The sequence below is a fragment of the Rhinopithecus roxellana genome, chromosome 12, assembly GCF_007565055.1.
Source record: "Rhinopithecus roxellana isolate Shanxi Qingling chromosome 12, ASM756505v1, whole genome shotgun sequence".
Classification (NCBI taxonomy): domain Eukaryota; kingdom Metazoa; phylum Chordata; class Mammalia; order Primates; family Cercopithecidae; genus Rhinopithecus; species Rhinopithecus roxellana.
Genome location: NC_044560.1, coordinates 127490214 through 127514168, shown reverse-complemented (window position 1 = coordinate 127514168; position 23955 = coordinate 127490214). Strand labels below are relative to the sequence as shown.

Genomic DNA, 23955 nt, shown 5'->3' with positions numbered 1-23955 from the left:
ATACAATCCAAGTATGAACAGCGGAATAGACCAAGAGGAGGAAAGACTCTCAGAGCTCAAAGAATGGTTCTTCAAATAAACTCACTCAGACAAAAATAAAGAAAAAATTTAAAACAATGAACAAAACCTCCAACAAATGTGGGATTATGTTAAGAGACCAAATCTAGGCTGGACACGGTGGCTCACGCCTGTAATCCCAGCACTTTGGGAGGCCGAGTCAGGTAGATCACGCCTGGCCAACATAGTGAAACCCCGTCTCTACTAAAAATACAAAAATTAGCCAGACATGGTGGTGGGCACCTGTAGTCCCAGCTACTTGGGAGGCTGAGGCAGGAGAATTGCTTGAACCTGGGAGGCAGCAGTTGCAGTGAGCTGAGATTGTGCCACTGTACTCCAGCCTGGGCAACAGAGCAAGACTCCATCTCAAAAAAAAAAAAAAAGATCAAATCTATTCATTGGCATTTTTAATAGAGGAGAGAGAATAAGCAACTTGGAAAACATATTTGAGGATAACCATCTGTTATGTTCAAGAGACACATCTCACACATAATGACACCCACAGTCTTGAAGTAAAGGGATGGAGAAAGATCTACCATGCAGAAAGAAAACATAATAGATCAAGGGGCCAGGTGTGCTGACTCACACCTGTAATCCTAGCACTTTGGGAGGCCAAGGCTGGTGAATCACATGAGGTCAGGAGTTCGAGACCAGCCTGGCTAACATGGTGAAACCTTGTCTCTACTGAAAATACAAAAATCAGCCAGGCATGGTGGTATGGTGGTGCATGCCTATAATCCCAGCTACCCGGGAGGCTGAGGCAGGAGAATCGCTGGAACCCAGGAGGCAGAGGCTGCCGTGAGCTGAGATGATGCCACTGCACTCCAGCCTGGTCGACAGAGTGAGATTGTCTCAAAAAAAAGCAAGCCTTGCTATTCTTATATTCGATAAAACAAACTTTAGTAAAAAATTAAGAAGGACAATAAATGTAAGACCAATTGGCCTTACATAATGATAAAGGGTACAATACAACAGGAAGACTTAACTATCCTAAATATATGCACACCCAGCATTGGAACACCCAGATTCATAAAACAAGTTCTTGGCATTAAAAAAAGATTCAGGTGGCTGGGCGCAGTGGCTCACGCCTGTAATCCCAGCACTTTGGGAGGCCGAGGCAGCCAGATCACCAGAGGTCAGGAGTTCAAGACCAGCCTGGCCAACATGGTACAGCCCCATCTCTACTGAAAATACGAAATTAGTTGGGAGTGGTGGTGGGTACCTGTAATCCCAGCTACTCAGGAGGCTGAGGCCAGAGAATTGCTTGAACCCGGGAGGCGGAGGTTGCAGTGAGCTGAGATCATGCCATTGCATTTCAGGCTGAGCGACAGTGAGACTCCGTCTCAAAAGAAAAAAAAAAGACTTAGGTAACCACACACTAATAGTGGGAAACTTCAACATCCCACTGACAGGATTAGACAGATCACTGAAGCAGAAAACTAAAAAAGAAATTCTGGACTCAACACATGACCAATTGGACCTAATAGACATTTACAGACCAATCCATCCAACAACCACAGAATGTACATTCTTCTCATTTGCACACAGAACATATTCTAAGATTGACCACATGCTCAGCCATAAAGCAAATTTCAATAAATTCAAAAAAATTGAAATCATACCAAGCATACTCTCAAAACACAGTGCAATAAAAATAGAAATCAATATCAAGAAGATCTCTTAGGCCAGGCAGGGTGGCTCACGCTTGTAATCCCAGCACTTTGGGAGGCTGAGGCAGGCGGATCTCTTGAAGTCAGGAGTTCGAGACCAGCCTGGCCAACATGGTGAAACTCCGCCTCCACAAATAATACAAAAATTAGCTGGGCATGGTGGCCCATGCCTGTAATCCCAGATACTCGGGGGGCTGAGGCAGGAGAATCGCTTGAATCCGGGAGACACAGGTTGCAGTGAGCCGCTATCATGCCACTGCACTCCAGCCTGGGCAACAGAGTAAGACTCTGTCTCAAAAAAAAAAAAAAAAAAAACAAAAATCAGTATACAAAAATCAGTAGCATTTCTATACACTAGTAACAACCAGGCTGAGCGTGAAACTAAGAACACAATCCCATTTACATTAGCCACAAAGAAAATGAAATACCTAGGAATACAGCTAACCAAGGAGGTAGAAGATCTCTACAATGAGAACCACAAAACACTGCTGAAAGAAATCGGAGATGATGCAAATAAATGGAAAAACACTTCATGCTCATGCATTGGAAGAATCAGTATCATTAAAATGGCCACAGTGACAAAGGCAGTGTACAGATTCTGTGTTATTCCAATCAAACTACCAATGTCACTTTTCACTAAACTAGAAAAAAAAAAAAAACAATTCTAAAATTAATATGGAAACAAAAAAGAGCCTGAATACCCAAAGCAATACTAAGCTAAAAGGACAAAGTGGGAGGCATCACACTGCCTGACTTCAAACTAAAGTGTAAGGCTACAGTAACCAAAATAGCATGGTATTGATACAAAAACAGACACATAGACCAATGGAACAGAAGACTCAGAAATAAAGTCACACACCTACAACCATCTGATTTTTGACAAGGCCAACAAAACAAGCAATGTGGAAAGGACTCCCTTTTCAATAAATGTGCTGGGATAACTGGCTAGCCATATGCAAAAGATGAAACTAGACACCTTAAATTTTACAATATACAAAAATTATCTCAAGATGGATTAAAAATTTAAATGTAAAACCTCAAACTGTAAAAATCCCAGAAGAAAACGTAGGAAATACCCATCCCAATAAGGGCCTTGGCAAAGAATTTTTGGCTTAGTTCCCAAAAACAGTTGCAACAAAAACAAAAATTGACAAGTAGGACCTGATTAAACTAAAGAGCGTCTGCACAGAAAAATAAACTATTGACAGAGTAAACAACCTACAGAATGGGAGAAAATACTTTCAAACTGTACATCCAACAAAAATTCTATATCCAGAAATCTGTGAGGAACTGAAACAAGCAAGCAGAAAACAAGCCCATTAAAAAATGGACAAAGGATATAAACAGACATTTCTCAAAAGAAGACATATAAGCATCCAACAAACATATGAAAAAATGCTAGTCATCAGAGAAATGTAAATTAAAACCACAATGAGATACCATCTCACACCAGACAAAAATGACTATATTAAAAAGTCAAAAACCAGTAGATGCTGGCAAGATTGCATAGGAAAGGGAACACTTATATACTGTTAGTGGGAATGTAAATTAGTTCAGTCACTGTGGAAAGCAGTTTGGAGATTTCTCAAAGAACTTAAATCAGAGCTACCATTTAACCCAACAGTTCCATTACGGGTATGTACAGCCCCTCCCCAGCCCCCCGCAAATAGATTATTGTACCAAAATGACACATGCAGTCATATGTTCACTGCAGTGCTATTCACAATACCAAAGACATGGAATCAACCTAGGTGGACATCAGTGGTTTATTGGATAAATAAAATGTGGTACATAAACACCATGGAATACAATACTGCCATGAAAAAGAATGCAAGCACATCTTTTGCAGCAACATGGATGGAGCTGGAGGCCATAACCCTAAGCTAAGTAATGCACGAAGAGACAACCAAATACTGTGTTCTCACTTACAAGTGGGAGCTAAACACTGAGCACACACAGGCATAAACATGGGAACAGTAGACACTGTGGACTACTAGAGCAGGGAGGGAGGGCGTGGGTTGTAAAACTACCTATTGGGTACTATGCTGACTATGTGGGTGCAGTATACCCATGTAACAATCCTGCACATGTACTCCCTGTGTCTAAAATAAAAGTTGAAATTAAAAAATTAAAAAAATCATGCTCACATTCTCACGTCATTTTTTCCCTCATTTTGCTGGGAAATTTTCTTTTTTTTTTTTTGAGACGGAGTTTCACTGTTGTGGCTCAGGCTGGAGTGCAATGGCATATCTTGGCTAACTGCAACTTCTGCCTCCCAGGTTTAAGTGGTTTTCTTGCCTCAGCCTCCTGATTACAGGCATGCACCACAACACCCAGCTAACTTTGTATTTTTCATAGAGATGGGGTTTCTCCATGTTGGTCAGGCTGGTCTCAAACTCCTGACCTTAGGTGATCCACCTGCCTTGGCTTCCCAGAGTGCTGGGATAACAGGTGTGAGCCACTGCACCCAGCCCATTTTGTTTTGTTTTTAAAGGAAGATTTCTAATATTACTCTGTGTTGATCAAAATAATTTATAAAATGATTTATTCCCAGTCTCTAGGAAATATTTTTCAGTTTTTAGTTTTTTACACTCACATAAACATTCTTTTTTTCCCCCCCTTAACTCTAATATTTCAATACATTTATTCAGCTTGAAGTTACAGGTAAACTAGTTTTTTGAATAATCAGACTTAGTTGTACACAATAGTTTCTGCCTGGTATGAAGAGTTAACACTTAACAGCTTTCAGATTTGTGGCATTGACATAAGTAAGTGCTGCAGATATGAGTCTGCCCGTAGAATACATGCTTGTCTTGGGAATGGATCATTCTTTTACCGTGTGTCAAAATATTTTTTCAAAGACTTTTGGATCTGAGGGTTTTCTCATTTTTGTCTCTTGGTTTTTTGTTTTTGTTTTTGTTTGTTTGTTGTTGTTTTTGAGAGAGAGTCTCGCTCTGTCACTAGGCTGGAATGCAATGGCGCAATCCCGACTCACTGCAACCTCTGCCTCCTGGGTTCAAGCAATTCTTCTGCCTCAGCCTCCCAAGTAGCTGAGATTACAGGCACTTGACACCATGCCCGGATGATTTTTGTATTTTTAGTAGACACGGGGTTTCACTATGTTGGCCAGGATGCTCTTGATCTCTTGACCTTGTGATCCGCCCGCCTCAGCCTTCCAAAGTGCTGGGATTACAGGTGTAAGCCACCATGCCCAGCCTGGTGTTTTTTTTGTTTTTTTGTTTTTTTAATATAAAAGATTTGTCTTGCAATACATGTGTATATAGAAGAACCAGTAAATAAACACATGTATGTTGAGTGATTACTTACTGTTTCTTGTATTTACTTGAGTGGGAGTCCTAAAAAGTATAATTCCTTGTGTATTATTCTTATGTGAGACATTTAAAGCCTGTTGGATTTTTTTAATGTCTAATATACATTATAAATTTGAAAATGTTTTTATTAGCTACATTATTCATCCTCATAAATTTAAGAGCAATCATGTCTTACAAAGTAGAGCTGAATGATACTTAGATTACTCTAATTCCCATGAAGTCCACAGAGATAAAATACATTAGAATGCAAAGCTAATTATACAGAAACATTAAGTATGAAGTAAAAACAGTATGTCTTTGTCAAAAAATGAAGATGCATAACTTCAAATTATGTTGAAGGTAAATTGGTCTTTGTTTTGCGTATTTTGATTGGTAGTTTTAAGTCTTCGTGACTACTGAATTAAATTTAATATGCCATATCATGTCAGAATGCTTTTGAACCTTATACTTTTCACTGAGGCCCAGATGTCAATCAGATAGTTATTCAAATTCTAATGATAGTTTTTAGTATTTATCTCACTTTGGAGTGGTTTCCAGGCCTTGGATTATAGGACTAGATAGGTTATATATTTCTCTAGAAAATTACAAGTCTTTCATATTTTATCTTGGCAAAGGAAGTAAGAAAAGTACCCATATAAATTAAAGCATTAGACGTTTATTGTGTGGCATATGCAAAGCAACCTACTAAGAGCCCTGTGGCAGCTAAAATTGAGAATATAAGATCCAGGCTATGTCTTCAAGGACCTTAGAGTCACCTAGACACAGATACGATGAAAGTTGTAGTTCTTTTCAATCACAAAACACGAATTCTAGACCTTCACAATAAGGGTTATAAGAGTTGAGCAGAAGCAAAAAAATTACTTGGCTGGGCTGAACCAGCAAGGATTAACTGGCAAGGTGAAATTACTTTTTCTTGTTTCTAGATAGTACCTGTTTATGCTGGTGTGCCTAACATGGTATAGTTAATTCAGACTCTTTTTTCCTAGGAGGAAAAGCCAGGACAAGATGCCCAGCAGCACTGTGTCCATGTCCCGAGACCAAAGTTGTTAGCATAACTGCCTCGGTTTTGCCAAGGAATTAGATGCTGCTGGAAAAATATCCAGAGCTCTTATATTTGCTATCCAAAGAGTTCCACAGTGTTGAGGGGTAAATGGCATCTCACTATTGACGAGACATGTGCCAGGTGGCTGGTTGGTACCCTTCATGCATACAAAGCAGGCTTGAGATGTATCCTTGCATATTTGAAGGTTGTGGTTATGATGAGCTGAAATGACCACTGATTAATACAGTAGCTCTCTAAAATAATGAGGTTTTTCCACGAACAGAACCTCTTTATTTGTCAAACTTATAATAAAATGAGGAACCTGCTTGAGGTAAAATAACCTTTTCATTATAACTGAAGATTTGGTCTTCATTCTCTGTGAATTTGTTGTGATTGCAGAATAAGGCAAAGGGCTTGTTTTGATAAGATCCTAGACTGTTATAATCAATATTTCCTGTGTTGGCTTTATATGCTTTTGTTAATGTGACTTTCTAAATGTTAGGGAAATGAAGAAAAATATCTTCAGAAAATGTTACATTTCTAATAATGCACCTTTCATGTGTATGATGGTTTTAAAATTTGTCAAACTATTAAAATACTGAAATTATGTGGCCATACCAAGATTATCATCGAACTGTTTTCGTTCACTAATATGTGTGATTTTCTGCAAACAAGCAATTTCTTCTGTTGAATTTCCTGCTCAGCATCATTATTTTGCCCTTTGCTTTTCGTGAGTGTTTAACACTTTCTGTTTCGAAGCCAGTTTCCATGAGCTCTGCCTTGTGTCCTCCAGCCTGTGCGTGTGTATATACATGTGTGGGTATGTGGGGAGGTTGGCGGGGGGTGAGAAATGACAGTTAATTCCTGTTAACTCTGACCAAGTAATGTGCACTGGGTATTTGTGAATCAAATTGTATGCATAGTGAAAAATACAGATTTGTCCACTCTTGTTTTGCTAGTGAACATTAGCATTGATTATGGTGTGGACATATTTCTCAGACTTTCTGGGTCTTCATCTAAATAGCAGCAGCAAATAATGAAGTATTCAGACTTTAGCCATCATCATCTCGTGTTTCCTTGAGTTTAAATTGAAGTAAAAATGGAGTAAAAGACCATCTTATTTATTTTTAAAATCTCCTATCAGCAGAAAGTAATTAACTCAAGATCCACAATTAGCCTCACAGCAGTCCATATTAACCACCTCCAACTATCCTAGGTCTTTCAGAGGTGGCATAATTTTGAGATTATTTTGCACTTGAAACAGAGAGTCTTATAATAACTAGCTTGAAACACATTTAAGGGTGTGAGGTTTTTCCTATTTCTTTTTGTGTTAATATCTACCTTGTCTAATGATAATTTTCTGGTCTGTAAGTGGAGAAAAGCAAATATTAGAAGAAAATTCTTTCTCCCTAGTATAAAGCTAAGTCTTTCATAAGTCTAAAAGTAGCTGCTTTGCTTTAACTGGAAATTTCATTATTGAATTAGTAACTTGACACAAAAGAATTAACAAAGTGAATCAAATACTCCAGCACAATGAAGTAAATTTAAAGAGGCCCACTCATCACCATTGCTGGCTGGTAAAGTGTAATTGCTGGCACTGCCTTGTTTACCTTTTTGGTTTGATTTTGTTTTAAAGGAAATGTTCGCTTGTATAGCATTCCTGCATAATTCAGATACTGCACAAAGCTCGACGCTGGGAACCAATTTTGTATCTCTCTGAATGTTTTTTATGCAACCTGCTTTTACAGGTTTAAATTACATTTTGTGACACTGTTTTTGTGGTTGAATTAGAAACTTTTTTTTTTTCTTTAGTTAAACCTGTGATAAGTAATTGTCACAGTTAGTGCCCTGGTACAATGCTAATTTGAAGTGACATGTCCATACTGGCCCTCTGTAACATGAAGAAGCCTAACAGGTGTGAGGGGTGTGGCTTCCCATGGGCTCTCTTGAACTTCTAACCAGAGAAAAATAGCAGAAAAAGTGAAATGAACCTTGAATAAAGCTGTCAGCAGTAATTATCTCAGCAACACTTTGTGGGAAGATAAAATAAGCACTGATGCTTTTATAACCTGAGCACACTGCATCCAAGATAGATTTTTCACCCATTTAGTATAAACTTCTAAATACCTTTCAAGAAATATTTTCATACAGTCTAATTAAACAATAGCAATAATAGCAATTAACATGAAATATAAATTGTTGAAAAACATGCATTTGTTTTTATTTTAACATGGTTTCTTTTTGATATTTATTTAAGTAGTTTTAATAACAGAAAACTTTTTTTCCATGCTTCTTTTTTTGGTAAGCCATTATGGTATGGAATCTCAAGTAATGTGTAGAAAATTATGTTCTCTTTTGGGAAAGGATAATTCCACAATTAGAAACATGCTTGAAAGTTTGGTTTTCAGTTTCTTTTAGAGGTATTCAGTGTATTGAACATATCAGCATATGGATCATATATGAAGCAGGTAATACATGTATGTGAATGAGCTGAATTACCTGCAAGTCATCATATGAACACCACTGTATTGGAGTACAGCAAGAACCACGGAAGATTTGATCAATGTTTTTCCATCTGTTCTCCAAACACAATCCATTGTCTTTTTCTTTGACAGCTGTCTTTTAAAAGTATACTTCAATTTATTTAGCAAAATAATTCAAATCACTAATGACTATGTTTGCCTGACCTGAGTATAGAAAAGTTAAAGTGGAGATTTTTGTTTATAAATTTCCTGGCTATAGAAGCTAACTGGGCTTGGGGGGCGGGGGGGAGTGGAAACAGATGAAACGTGGTTTTGTAACATAAGTTGTTCTCTTTATTTTTTTCATGGTCTTAAAATATAGTTATATTTTGGGCAATCTAATGACTTAACTTTTTTTTCCCATAATTCAGCTTTACCATGTTCCTGCATCCCCAAAATTAAAAGCTTGACAAGTCAGTCTGGTTGGTTTACGTTTCAGGTGGAGATGATGTCATTTTTAAAAGCTGGGAATCTCCAGGCGCAGTAGCTCACACCTGTAATCCCAGCACTTTGAGAAGCTAAGGTAGGAGGATTGCTTGAGCCTAGGATTTCAAGACCAGTGTGGGCAACATAGCAAGACTCTACTAAAAAAAAAAAAAAAAAAAAAAGTTGGCCAGATGGCATGTTCCTGTAGTCCCAGCTGCTCAGGAGGCTGAAGTGGAAAAATTGTTGGAGCCTGGGAGGTCAAGGCTGTGGAGAGCTGTGATCAAGCCACTGCCCTCCAGCCTGGATGACAGAGTGAGACCTTGCCTCAAATCAATACTAGAGATAAAGTTAGTTCTGACTCTGTTTTGCTGTCTGTTAGCTCTGTTATCAATTCTGGGTGAAAATATGAGCCTCATTTTTCTTGCCTGTGAAATGGCAATGTGGCAAACTATGCCAGGTTCGTTCTCACTAAGAGGGAATAACAAGGATTAGGCAGAATAGCATAAAATAGAACTAGCATGATCTATACTTTATTCACAAACCTAAAGCCTGGGAAATTATTGGCTTTATCAAAGCAGAAACTGTTCACCATTGGCTTTATCTCTAGCACTCAGCTGAGGTCTTGGCACATTGTGGTTGCTCAGTAACTATTAGTTAAGTGAGTGGATAATGGTATTTTGCACTCTACTTATAGTACTGTCTGTCTACTTATAGTACTGTCCCCCAGAGTGATTTAGCAAAATTCATACAATCAAGCATAGGTAGATACATTGGTTGATAGACAGATTTAGATACACATACTCTTGAATCTTCACAACAATCTTGTAACTTGTAAGACTTTACAGAGGTGGAAATTAAGGCACTGACAAGGTGAGAGGGTTGTCCAGGGTCATGCAAGCTGTTAACCAGCAGAGCCAGGATTTCAAACCCTAGAAGAATAGCTTCGGAGTTCAAGTTCATAATTGCTCTGCTTTTATACCTCTCCAACAAAGTATAATGACATCTACCTACCAAAGAAATTGCCTTACAATGACACATTTTTCCAGACACTTCGTTGTCAGTGATACAAATGATTTGAGAGATATGGGGATATATTTTAGGGTAAGATTTCTCCTTCTTCAGTAAGATACTACTTCTTCCCCTCACCTCCTAGGACAGCAGGTCCCCTGATCCATTGCACTCATTGAAGCAATGTTGCTGCCTTTCTTAGAACTACCATTTCCCTAGTGAACAGAAATGTCATACATGGTTATGGCCTGGGCAGACTTCCACAGATGTAGGATGACAGAGTTTTGATCTCTAGGAATTTGGCTTTCCCCTCTTGGGTCCAGTTCCTGACCCACTCATGTAAAACTTTTGCCTATTGATGTGCAAGGTGGGACTGAACTCCATAGGCAGGGCTCAGGCACCTGACCAAATTGAGGACTAGCTAAAATAGGGACAGGGCAAAAGCAGCTTTCCATAAGACATGTCCACCATTGTGCCATGTCTGTTTACCATTACCATGGCAACACCTAGAAGTTACTGCCCCTTTCCATGTCAACAACCAGACAACCCAGAAGTTACCCCCCTTTCCTAGAAATTTCTGCATAATCACCCCTTAATTTGCATGTAATTAAAAGTGGGTATAAATATGACTGCAGAACAGCCTTTGAGCTGCCACTGTGAGCACACTGCCTATGGGGGAGTCCTGCTCCACAAGGAGCAGTACGCTTTGCTACTGTTGTATGCTGCCACTTCAATAAAAGTTGCTAACACCTCCAGCCCACCTTGAATTCTTTTCTGGGCAAAGCCACGAACCCTCCTGTGCTAAGCCCCAGTTTTGGGACTCGCCTGCCCTGCATTACTGTGACATCCACATTGCCTCTGTCTACTCAGTTCCCACCTGGGATTCTGGGTCTCCCTTTAGGAACTAGCTGAATAAATGAGGTTTATTTCTGGAAGATTTGTCCAAGTGTCACTGGATATGATTGACTACTAAAAGATACCAAGTGTTTTGGAGATAGAGAAAAAATGTGAAATTGGGGAGGTTACATAGAAAGAGATTGAGCTGAGTTTTGAAGAAGTTCTGTCACTTAAATTTCTCTTGTGTTATCTTCACATACCTAAGGAATAGACAGGTGGAAAAGAATGGTGAGGGAAACCCAGGCAAAAGTAATGGAATGAACAGAAGCCTAAGAGTAGGCAGGTGCAAGGCACATTTTTGGATCATTGAGCAAACAAACCTGTATACAAAAGTAGTGGGAGGTAATGGCTGGAAAGGTGGGCAGGGTTATGGCCTTGAACATCAGACTGAAACTGTTTTCAGGGTGAGAGAAAACATGAGAATCATCTAGTCCAATTTTTTCATCATACAGGTGATAAAACTTAGAGAAGAGAGTTGATCAAGGTCACAGAATGAGTAAGAGGCAGATTTAGAGTTTTAACCCAGGTCCTTTGATCTATATATAGTGTTCTTCCCAAGTATTTACACACATGGAATCATGCCACAGGCCGACTTATGGGAGAAAGAAGTCATACAAGAGCACCATGAAGCCTAAAGATGTAAAAGAACAATTCTTGCTTTAATGGTGGTAACAGGAAAAAAAAAAAACAAAAACAAAAAAAAAACAAAAAAAAACGGTGGCTTACAGGCTAATTAAATGTTTTTGAGCTAAATGTTCTCAGGAGGCTTAACTGGTCTCCCAAAGTCATTGCAGCAGCAGACAGAGATACCCTTTTTAGTTTTTCGTTTGTTTTTGTTCTTGTTCTTTTTGTCTCCAATAGCCTGTTGTTCTTTCTCTCAATTTTGGTGTAGTTCCTGTCCCAGGAATTGAATGGGAAACCTGAAGCAAGTTCCACTTTTGGACATGGCTGTGTAATGTATCCTTTTGAAATTCCCTGTCATAAGTAGGTAATGCGTGATGTAAGATATGGGCCCTTAGAAACTCTCACAGCTACAATATATCTAAACAAAAATGCTCTCCACAGGTTGGCACTCACAAGAATGTCATGTGGGAAATGATAAGAAACCCTTCTGTCTTAATAATTTAAATTTGTTTACTTAGGAAGAAATTTTTCTTTAATATTGGTCAGCATCATTTGGATATCTTTAGTATGGAAAAGACAATAATATATTTTGTTGTTGTGTATGTTTTAGAACATGTACTAATACAGTTTAATTGACATAAGTTGATATAAAAATACTTAAATGATACCAATTCTGTCATCTAGGCTTAGATTCTTAAAAACAGAAATAATTGGGCATTGCAACTGAAAACACCTATTTGATAATCCTTCCTTCTGGCAAGGAGACAAAGATGAAGTGGTGTGTGATTTTTATTTTTTTAAAGTTGAAAATCTAGTCCACTATGCTACGTATTTTTTCACTTATCTTTTTATTGCTGTCAACAAACATATTATTCCCATTTCTCAGACAAGGAAACAGATCTTTTGAGACAAGCAGCTTTCCTGAGAAATGACATTAGATATCAAAGCCAGGATCCAAAGCCAGGTTATTTGGATCCAAGTGCCTGACGTATAATAACTTAATATTTATTGAATACGTTGTCAACTCTGAGTAACTATATGGTTAGTATAACATTCAACAAATAGTTCTGAATTATCAAATAATATGAGGAAGAAAAGCAGAGTCAAGAGAAGTCTGCACATATTCCAGATCTCTTTTTCCCCCTCATTATTCTTACTGGTTATAAGCAGTATATTTAATATGTTCTTTTCCCTCTTCTGCCCTCCACCAGAGGGTGCTCATAAGCAACTAAATGACATAAAGCTGTAGTGATAGGAACTGAGAAAGAAGGGCTATTTTAATTCATAGTGTGGATTATTGGCCTCTGTGGAAAAAAAAAAAAAAAAAAGTTGACTTTGAAACAGAGTTCTTGATTCAGCTGAAATACTTTGGTTTAAAGTTGCCTTACAAATAACATCTTGAGCACTTACTTACCTGAGGATAGTACTTTTTTATATAGATAAAGCTGACCATTCTCTCTGAATAGGTATGAGGGACTATGCCACTAGACAATGTTAGGCTGGTCTAATTGGGTTGTATTTCCTATTGTGTAACTTAATGCTCTTCAGAAGTATTTTAATGATGTAAAATACTTCAGAACCTCTTCTAGTGTACTCACTAAAATCAATAAGTAATGAAGTATAAGAATATTGACATCTGTATTTAGTTATAAAAGCATATCCATTTAGAAATTTTGCTAATTCTGTTACAGTGAGCAGCTCTTTATCACCCTATGATGTAATCTGGTTTTAGATGATGAAATGCCCTAGAAGATACAAAAAAAAAGCTTTTCTGTTGAGCAACCTCTTTTTGATAGCCAAAATCTCAAGATAATGTTGGGACAGTATAAGGAAGCATAAAAGTAGGTAATTATAATATAGAAAAATAGCATCAGGTGATTCTCCTTGATTTTGAGAGTCCCACCAGATTAAACAAAAGAAACCAAAAAAGTAAGCAAGGAGCATTTAAATTTATTATATATATTTCCAAAAACTTTTAAAAGAAAATATGAGATAATTAAATCAAGACAGTTGTTAGTATTTTACAATTAACTGTAACATGTTCAAAAAACACATAGTTGGCTGGGTGTGGTGGCTCACACGTATAATCCCAGCACTTTGAGAGGCCGAAAGGGGGAGCCCAGGAGTTCAAGACCAGTCTGGTCAACATGATAAGACTCCATCTTTACAAAAAAATAAGGAGACCCTCATCTCTACAAAAAATTTAAGAATTAGCTGGGCATGGTGGCATGCACCTGTAGACTCAGCCACACAGGAGGTTGAGGTGGAAGGATTGCTTGATGCTAGGAGATTGAGGTGGCAGTCGGCCATGATTGTATATCACTGTACTCCAGTCTGGGTAACACGACAAGACTGCCTCAAAAAAAAAAAAGAAGAAAAAGAAAAACCAAGATTAGGAGTCAAGAAGAGAACATGCTTGTGCTATCATTAAGCAGATGTGAGACTTGAGACAAACACTTTACCTCTCTATACCTCAATTTCTTTCCCTGTTAAGTGAGAGGATTAGACTCTTACCTTGTGAGGAGAAACTGCCTTTCATTTGGAATCTGTTGGGGATGAGGGGATTACTGATAGAAGTTTAAGAGAAGGCTGCCGGTACCTTCTCTCTGGAAATTCTCATTACTAGCTTGGAATGGGGCAAGGGAGATGCTGGGTAGGGGAAGGTATGGCAGCAGCACTTGACTCAGCTAAGGCTTCAAGATCTCCTGGTTGGGATACAAGCAACTGATGAATTCTGAGGACTCTTCCAAATCTAATGTGTGTAAAATGAAGCCATGTATAGCAGCCATCCTTGTTTCTTCCAACTACGGTTGCTTACATGGTAGCATTTGTGTTTATGTACGTAGCAAAAAGCCTCAGAACTTGTAACTGTTGGTGTTTATTTCATTAAACTTTACCAACTTGCCAAATCAATTGAGGGCTATAACACAGCAAGGCCAAGCAGAGAACACAGTTTTTTGAGCTATTTACACAGGAGTTTTGTTGATAATTGATCTTGACCTGCACATGTCTTTTAATATTCTGTTGGTTCCAGAATATTATTAGTCACTTCCTTTTTAACAGTGTGCCTTTTTATGAGGTGACTAAACTGCTGTTTAACCCTGCTACAAGAATGTGGCAGTGGGCTAGTCCAGACAAGTGCATGTATACTTGGTAACTAGCATTCTTAATAAGCTTGCTTCAACCTGCCACAAGTTAAAGCTCTGTGTGACTTTTCTAGCACATAAGTGACAAAAAAAATGGCTGGGGGAAGGGCAGAAGAAATCTCGGATTGTGAATAAAAATAAATAAGCTTTTTTGATTTGTGCTTTGGTTGGCAATAAATGAAATTTTAGCCTCATGACTCAGTTTGGTTTAAAACCACCTCAGTAATCTGTTTAGCTGAACAGTAAGCATCTGAAAATTTAAAAGGGGTATTCCAGCAGACATCTTCAGGACTCCTTACCATAAAAAGCCTTACTTACATTGGAAATGTGATGTTGTAGAAAACTCCATGGCTTTTGGAGTTAAATTTGGTTTGCCATCTGGTACCTGATTTATCTCGGACAAGTTACTCCACCACTCTAAGGTTGTTTTATGATTTGTACAATCATGATAGTCTTTAATTTACAGAGTTGTCATGTATGGTAGACATATGTTCAGCACTTTTTATCTAGTTTCTGACTAACTGATGGTCTCTAGGAGTAGCTGTTTTAGTTAAGCCAAAGAAAGTAATTATTGGTTATCAGATAGACAAGATATCTTAGAGCCTTAATAGTTGTTTGATTGGATACTTTTAAAATGGTTGTGAGATAAACTGCCTGAATTTTAATTTGGGTTCACCACTCAGTACCTGTTTGACTTTGGGCAACCGTCTTATTCTGTGTGAGGTTTAGTAACCTCATCTCTAAAATGGGAATTATAATCCTTACCTGGCAGAGTTATTATGAGTATTAAGTGGGGTAGTGTATATAAAGCACTTTGTGTAGTAACAATACATATTGAGCTCTTAATAGCAGTTATTATACAACTGTTTTTTAAAATACTGAATGGTGTCATGGGTATATGTATACATATGTCAAAAAGCAGTACTTTAGACTGGGTGAGGTGGCTCCTGTCTAGAATCTGAGCATTTTGGGAAGCCGAGGCGGGCAAATCACTTGAGGTCAGGAGTTCAAGACCAGCCTGGGCAACATGATGAAACCCCATCTCTACAAAAATACAAAAATTAGCCGGACTTGGTGGCATGCATCTGTAGTCCCAGCTACTCAGGAGGCTGAGGCAGGAGAATCACTTGAACCTGGGAGGTGAAGGTTGTAGTGAGCCGAGATCATACCACTGCACTCCAGCATGGGTGGCAGAGTGAGACTGTCTCAAAAAAAAAAAAAAAGTAATACTTTATATGAGGATATAAATGCGTGTATTAATAACACTGAATACTGCCTTATTGAAGTATAATTGACCTGTAATAAGCCATACATTTTTTAAGTGTATAAATGGATACATCTTGACATACAAATACATAGATTAAGAAGACCACCAGTGCAGTGTATTCAATGCTAATATCCAGTAGCACTCCCAAATCTGGATGAAATTACATCAGTGCCATGTTAGGATGATGATAAGCTTGAGATACGGTTTTTAAAAAATGTCTCATAATAATTGTTCTTAAACACAAGAGAATTGTATTTTACAAACTGAGTGAATAAAAGATACAAACAGTAAAGCTCTAGTTTGAATCTTGTTCAGTTGTGTTGGTGGGTGTGTCACATGCAGAGCAAGGAGTCTGCAGGTGACATAACCAAATCTCCTTAGTGATGTATGAAGATCATAGCCCATTAGGGCTAGAAGGGATCTGAGAGGCCATGTAGTTGGTCATACCTATATTTTACAAAAGGAGATGTTAAGACTCTTGGTTACTGACCCAAGGTCCCATAACAAGTTTTATAGCTTTCAGTACTCTTAAAATGTCTTAGTCTTTGTCATTTATAATTAGAAAAAAAGAGACTGCAAGCATGTATTTGGGAGAGGGTTAAAATTTGGCTATAAAATAAAAAATAATTTGAAGAACTAATTCACATATATATGAGTGTCTATGTATATATATGAATATATGTATATATGAATATGTGTATATATGAATATGTATACATATGAATATCTATGTGTATATATGAATATGTATGTGTATATATATATAATTGAGACTGAGTCTCACCCACGCTGGAGTGCAGTGGTTCAATCTCGGCTCACTGCAACCTCTGCCTTCCAGGTTCAAACAGTTCTCCTGCCTCAGCCTCCTGAGTACCTGGGAGTACATGCTCCTGCCACCACGCCCGGCTAATTTTTGTATTTTTATAGAGATGGGGTTTCACCATGTTGGTCAGGCTGGTCTCCAACTCCTGACCTCAAGTGATCCACCCGCCTTGGCCTCCCTAAGTGCTGGGATTACAGGTGTGAGCCACCGCGCCCAGCCTACTAATTAATATTTTTAAAGAAAGAAGTATTAAGAATGGCCTTGGCCGGGCACGGTGGCTCAAGCCTGTAATCCCAGCACTTTGGGAGGCCGAGACGGGCGGATCACGAGGTCAGGAGATCGAGACCATCCTGGCTAACACAGTGAAACCCCGTCTCTACTAAAAAATACAAAAAACTAGCCGGGCAAAGTGGCGGGCGCCTGTAGTCCCAGCTCCTCGGGAGGCTGAGGCAGGAGAATGGCGTCAACCCGGGAGGCGGAGCTTGCAGTGAGCTGAGATCCGGCCACTGCACTCCAGCCTGGGCGACAGAGCGAGACTCCGTCTCAAAAAAAAAAAAAAAAAAAAAAAAAAAAAGGAATGGCCTTAAATGCTCTGAGGACCAAGCTTAAAATGATAATACTGTGTTTTACTAACAACTTGTTAGACATAGCCAGTGATCAGTCATGGTGGTTTACAGGAGTTTTCCTTTGCATATTGTCCTAGTATTTTATTTTCGTATGAAGAATAACATAAAGAATAATACAAGGAAAATATTTTATGCTTTGTTTATTATGTAAAGAAGAAACATCAAAAAGATTCTAAGATTTCACGAAAGAGCTTTTTTGTCTTCTCAGTTGTTTCAAATAATAGTCATCATTATTCATGAAAATTAGTTGCACATGTACACGTTACATAGTTCAGCAGTTCTCAGCTTTTTGGTCTCAGGATCCTTTTTCACTTGTAAAGAAATCATCAAAGACCCCAGAGAGCTTTTGTTTATATGGATTATATTCATTGACATTTACCATTCTAAAAATTAATATTGAAGAAAATGTTTAAGATAACAAGTGAATTACATGTTAATATAAATAGAATTTTACACAAAGTAATTATATTTTCTAAGAATTCAGTAAGTAAAGTGACATTGTTTTTATACTTTTACAAATCTCTTCAATGTCTGTCTTAATAAAAGACAACTGGATTTTTGTGTCTTCCTTCTTCTGCACTTAACCTGTTGTAATGAATTTTTTTTGGTTGAAGATATGAAGAAAATCTGATCTCATACAGATCTGTAGTTGGAAAAGGGAGGAGTATTTTAATAGTCTTTTCAAATAATTATAGCTATTATTCTTTGATACTAAACTAGAACTCGAGAAGTGGTAGTTTCCTAAAGGTTAGTTTTATTTCTTTTATTTTAATTTGTGTGTGTGTGTGTATGTGTGGCATGGAGCTTTCTCATGTAGAGCTAAATGTTACTTTCATTGTAGAATCTGAAACCCTATCAGTATACTTTTTGTATTAATACTTTGTCATAGTGAGATACATTGGTATGCCTCACACTTTGAATTAAACCTTTATCCATAGATAATTTTATAACATTATGCAATCACTGTTCATTTGGAGAATATTGGTCTTGTGAGTTACGCAGATTTTCCAAATGTTGACACATTATATGATATAAAAAATCACATCTATTAATATAACTACTGAGCTCATCACAAAGGCTTTAAGTATTGAGAAGCTGTCAAGCTCATGATGGCTGATAGTTTTTAAAACTCTGAATTTTTGTGTGGAAACTCAAATTTTGTCATTCGCAATTAATACCGTCAAACCTGTTCCTTGAAGTGGTAGTCTCACTTCATTCATTTTGGAGAAAATATTCAGCAATTAGGGATACTCAATCACAGGTTGAGTACCCATAATCTGGAAATCTGTAACTTTTTAAGCAGCAACATCATGTTGAAAGGAAATGCTCATTGGAGCATTTCAGATTTGGATTTTTAGATTCGGAGTGCTCAACTGTTAGGTATGTATGATGCAAATATTCCAAAATCCAAAACAGTTCTAAGTCTGAAACACCTCTGGTCCCAAGCATTTTGAGTAAGGGATGCTTACCCAAATACCAAATCCAAATAACCAGTTTGTCTGCCCATCATTTGTTTAAGTAGTAATGGTGTTTCATGGAAAAAAAGTGGCTGATTCAGCATATAACTCAAACACAAGTGCTTTTTCTTCAAGCCATCCGTTGTGCTTTGGTATGCTTGTACAAGTGCTTTATACATACTTCCCATTTGTCACATAGAATATTAAAAGACATGTATTAAGAGTCAAAATTTAATTAAAAGTAACAATTTTTACTGATCTAACAGGGACATTCTTAAATGAAACTGCCATTTTTACAGAGAGTACATGGAACTGGAGATTTTTAACAGTTTGGTGCTACTACCTTAATTTGTGCTGAAGTATCAGCAGATTTGCCCACCGTTGCTTTTTTTAATACCAGTATAAAAACACAGTGCGGCCAGCCGTGGTGGCTCACACCTGTAATCCCAGCACTTTGGGAGGCTGAGACGGGCAGTTCACCTGAGGTCAGGAGTTCAAGACCAGCCTGGCCAACGTGTTAAAACCCCATCTCTACAAAGATACAAAAATTAGCCAGGTATGGTGGCACGCACCTGTAATCCCAGATGCTTTGGAGACTGAAGCAGGAGAATCACTTGAACCTGGGAGGTAGAGGTTGCAGTGAGCCAAGGTCGTACCACCGCACTCCAGCCTGGGTGACAGAGCGAGATGCCCTCTCAAGAAAATAAATAAATAAAACACAGTGAAAAAGCCTAATGCCATTTAAGTATTATTATGAAATAATTTTTTTTTTTTTTTTTTTTTTTTTTTTTTTTTTTTGAGATGGAGTCTCGCTCTGTCGCCCAGGCTGGAGTGCAGTGGCCGGATCTCAGCTCACTGCAAGCTCCGCCTCCCGGGTTTACGCCATTCTCCTGCCTCAGCCTCCCGAGTAGCTGGGACTACAGGCGCCCGCCATCTCACCCGGCTAATTTTTTGTATTTTTTTAGTAGAGACGGGGTTTCACCGTGTTAGCCAGGATGGTCTCGATCTCCTGACCTTGTGATCCGCCCGTCTCGGCCTCCCAAAGTGCTGGGATTACAGGCTTGAGCCACCGCGCCCGGCCTATTATGAAATAATTTTGACCTAATGGAACTCCTGAAAGAATCTCAAGAACCCTGTGCCTGTAGTACGTACTTTGAGAATCACATAGTTGGTATGTTCCTTTTTTTTTGAGACGGAGTTTCGCTCTTGTTGCCCAGGTTGGAGTGCAGTGACCCAATCTCAGCTCACTGCAACCTCCGCCTCCTGGGTTCAAGCAATTCTCCTGCCTCAGCCTCCCAAGTAGCTGGAATTACAGGCATGAACCACCACGCCCAGCTAATTTTTTTATTTAGTAGAAATGGGGTTTCACCATGTTCATCAGCCTGGTCTCGAATTCTTGACTTCAGGTAATCCGCTGTCCTCAGCCTTCCAAAGTGCTGGGATTACAGGCGTGAGCCACCGTGCCCAGCACGTGAGCCATTGTGCCCAGCACAGTATGTTCTTAACACTAAATACTGTCTGTAAGAAGAAAAGAAAAAACTTCAAGTGGACTTTGAGTATTCACTCACTGATGGAATATCTACTATGTAGCAAGTGTATTCTCATTTAAGCCATCCTCACAGAAAGCCTGTTAGGAAAGGTCATGTTAATTTTATAGAACAAAAAACTTAGCCTTTTTTTTTTTTTTTAAGACAGGTTCTTGCTCTGTCACCTAGGCTAGAATGCAGTGGCATGATCTCAGCTCCCTGCAGCCTTGATCTCCTAGGCTCAGGCAGTCCTCCCATCTCAGCCTCCCTAGTAGCTGGACTATGGGTGTGTGCCACCATGCCCAGCTAATTGTTTTTTCTGTTTTTGGAGACAGGGTCTCACTCTGTGACCCAGACTGGAGTACAGTGGCGTGATCATGGATCACTGCAGCCTTGACCACCTGGGCTCAAGTGATCCTCCTGCCTCAGCAACCCAAGTAGCAGGGACTACAGGTGTGCACCCCAGTACCCAGCTAATCTTTTGTTTATGTTTTTAAAGACAAGATCTCACTATGTTGCCCAAGCTGGTCTTGAACTCCTGAGCTCAAGCTATCCTCCTGACTTGGCCTTGCAAAGTGCTGGAATTACAGGCATGAGCCACCACGCCCAGCCAGGAAACTTAGTTTTGAGATGTAAAATATTGATTTGAGTGAATAGTAGAAGTGAATTTGAACTCAGGGCACTCTGAGTTTAAAAGTCCATTCTACACTTAGCTGTCTCCTGTTATTAAATAGAAAAAGTTCCTTTAGCAGTCAACAAGAATTCGTTAAGTGCCTGCCTGTCCATGGGTTACTTTTTAACAGAGCAAATTTATTTAATTTTGGTCATTTTTCTTCATATCTTGTCAAAAAATGATTTACCATCCTTATATTTCAATCATTAACAGCTGACAAGAACGATTAAATTCTTGCCTACTACAGCTACTTTTTCCTTAAGATGTGGTCTTAAAAATATAAATACTGTAAAATAATTATGATTTTTGTGAAAAAAAAGGTTTTCTTTGGATAATTTAAATGCATAAACTTTTTGTGTTGATGTAGTATAATTATCAATTTTTTTTTTTTTTTTTTTTTTTTAAGACGGAGTCTCGCTCTGTCGCCCAGGCTGGAGTGCAGTGGCCGGATCTCAGCTCACTGCAAGCTCTGCCTCCCGGGTTTACGCCATTCTCCTGCCTCAGCCTCCCGAGTAGCTGGGACTACAAGCGCCCGCCACCTTGCCCGGCTAGTTTTTTGTATTTTTTAGTAGAGACGGGGTTTCACTATGTTAGCCAGGATGGTCTCGATCTCCTGACCTTGTGATCCGCCCGTCTCGGCCTCCCAAAGTGCTGGGATTACAGGCTTGAGCCACCGCGCCCAACCAATTGTCAAATTATTTAATTGGACACATATACTTAAAAAAATGTTAATATTATATAATGTTAATTTACAAATACTGCTTTTGTATCTACCCTCACATTTCATGATATTTATTCAAATTCTATAGGCATTTTTTATGTATAAGCATCATCACCACTAGGGTCACTTTTTTTTTTCTTTTTGGTTGACATTGTAAAGACTAAATAATTGAATTGAATAAGATAACTATTCTTGTGTTAATTAAGGAACAGGCTAACTTAGAAAGACCCCAAAATACAAGATGACAGTGGGCTTCTCTCATGGAACAGTGTAGGTGAGGAAGGTGTTTCTGCTAAAGTCATGTTTTCTAGAGTCCATCCTTCTCACTGGACATTTTATTTCAAGCCACAGGTATTCTCTACAGACTAGTAAAAAGTAATGTTTGTTGAGCTACTACTGTGTGCTAGGCATTTTCTCACTGCTTTACCCAGAAACTCAACCTTATTATCCCTACACTGTGGAGAAAGTAATAATCAAATACTACCCCTATCTAGGTGTCATTAAGGACAGTTGTAATTTTTTCATTTGCTTATTTTTTTGTTTTGGTTTGGTTTCATTTGTCCTATATATGTATATTCATCATCTTCCCAAGACATTTTTCAAAGAATCTTTTAAAGGCAGGTTTACAAGGACTTTTAATACTTGCAATTGTGAGATTATACCTCTAGGATAAGACAATGTCTTATCATTGTCTTCTTTATTAACCAGTTTTGACAAGTAAACTCTCTGAGAACCTGAAGCATCATTGATTCAGGTTATTTAAGGCTAATCTGTTTAAACAGTGTATTGAAAATGAAGTATTGAAAATGAAGCACCTGTAATAGGAGAACTTTTGTAACTACTCAAATATAAGGCAGCTTCCTTTAGGGTAAAACCTAAACTTAGGTTTTTATATATTTTTGGTATATGTATCTTAGGGAAATGTTAAATTCTGTATCTCACCTACAATTATATATTTCTATCCTTACTGCCCTCAGAGTTAGGAAACTGAGGTATTATTCTGCTAATCAGAAAAGTAGCAGATGCACATTGAGGCAGTGAGGGATCCTGGAGCCTCAATCTATCATCTTATGAAAATTAGCCTTGGCTACCATAACATCTCATGTGTGGAAGAATTTCAAATTTTCAAAGCCTTCCTGGTAATGCAATACCCAGGATACTAGAGTTAACGTTCTAATCTAGCTTCAGCAATAATAGAAAATACCTGAAAGGTAAAATCCTTTTGTGAAACATGGCCGTGTTTTGTTTACAAATGATGGATTCTACTTTTTGCAGATGTGTCTTGCTGAATCAGGGCTCTCTTACCCCTGCCATCGACTTACAGTGGGAAGAAGATCTTCACCTGCACAGACCCGGGAACAGTCAGAAGAAGTAAGCCTGTTTGCCAGCTTTTCATTGAACAGAAGGCCCATCCCCCACCTACCTGCCCATTTCCCTTTCTTTTTTATCTATCAGAGCAATGAATAGATAAAGTTAATATAGCATTAATTATATCTTGGTAAATTCTTGAAGGCAGAAACTGTCCATGCAAGGTTATTACTAATGTGCTCCTTCTTTCTCTGTTAGTTTTATGTTTCAATAGACAGAATTCAGGTGGATTGGTTGAAATGATTTTTACTTACAACTGTCAGGCTAACAAAGAACTTTCTAGTCTGGGCACAGTCACTCACGCCTGTAATCCCAGCACTTTGGATGGCTGAGGCAGGCAGAGCACATGAGGCCAGGAGTTCGAGACCAGCCTGGCCAACACAGTGAAATCCCGTCTCTACTAAAAATACAAAAATTAGCCAGGTGTGGTGGCGGACACCTGTAATCCCAGCTACTTGGGAGGCTGAGGCATGAGAATTGCTTGAACCCAGGAGGCAGAGGTTGCAGTGAGCCGAGATTGCGCCACTGCACTCCAGCCTGGGCAACAGCATGAGAATGCATCTCAAAAAAGAAAAAAGAAACTTTTTTTGCTGTTGACTGTGTAGTTGAGTAGATTCATGAGGATTGACCCTGAAAGTCCTTTAACTCATTGGGTTGGAGCACTTACTATGAGACAGACACTGTGCTTCATATTTTTAGAGAACAAAAATGAGTAACACTGTACCTATACCAAAGTGCTCAGAGTCAAGGGTGATAGATAATAAAATAAC

General features: G+C 38.5%; 1 protein-coding gene across 1 annotated transcript in view; it reads left to right on the top strand.

The window, feature by feature from the left end:
• Positions 1-23955, top strand: part of FAF1 (Fas associated factor 1) — a 522933-nt gene that overhangs the window by 345882 nt on the left and 153096 nt on the right. The window contains exon 9 of the mRNA XM_030912634.1: positions 23093-23188. Coding sequence (XP_030768494.1) covers positions 23093-23188 — 96 coding nt within the window. The remainder of the gene's footprint in view (positions 1-23092; positions 23189-23955) is intronic.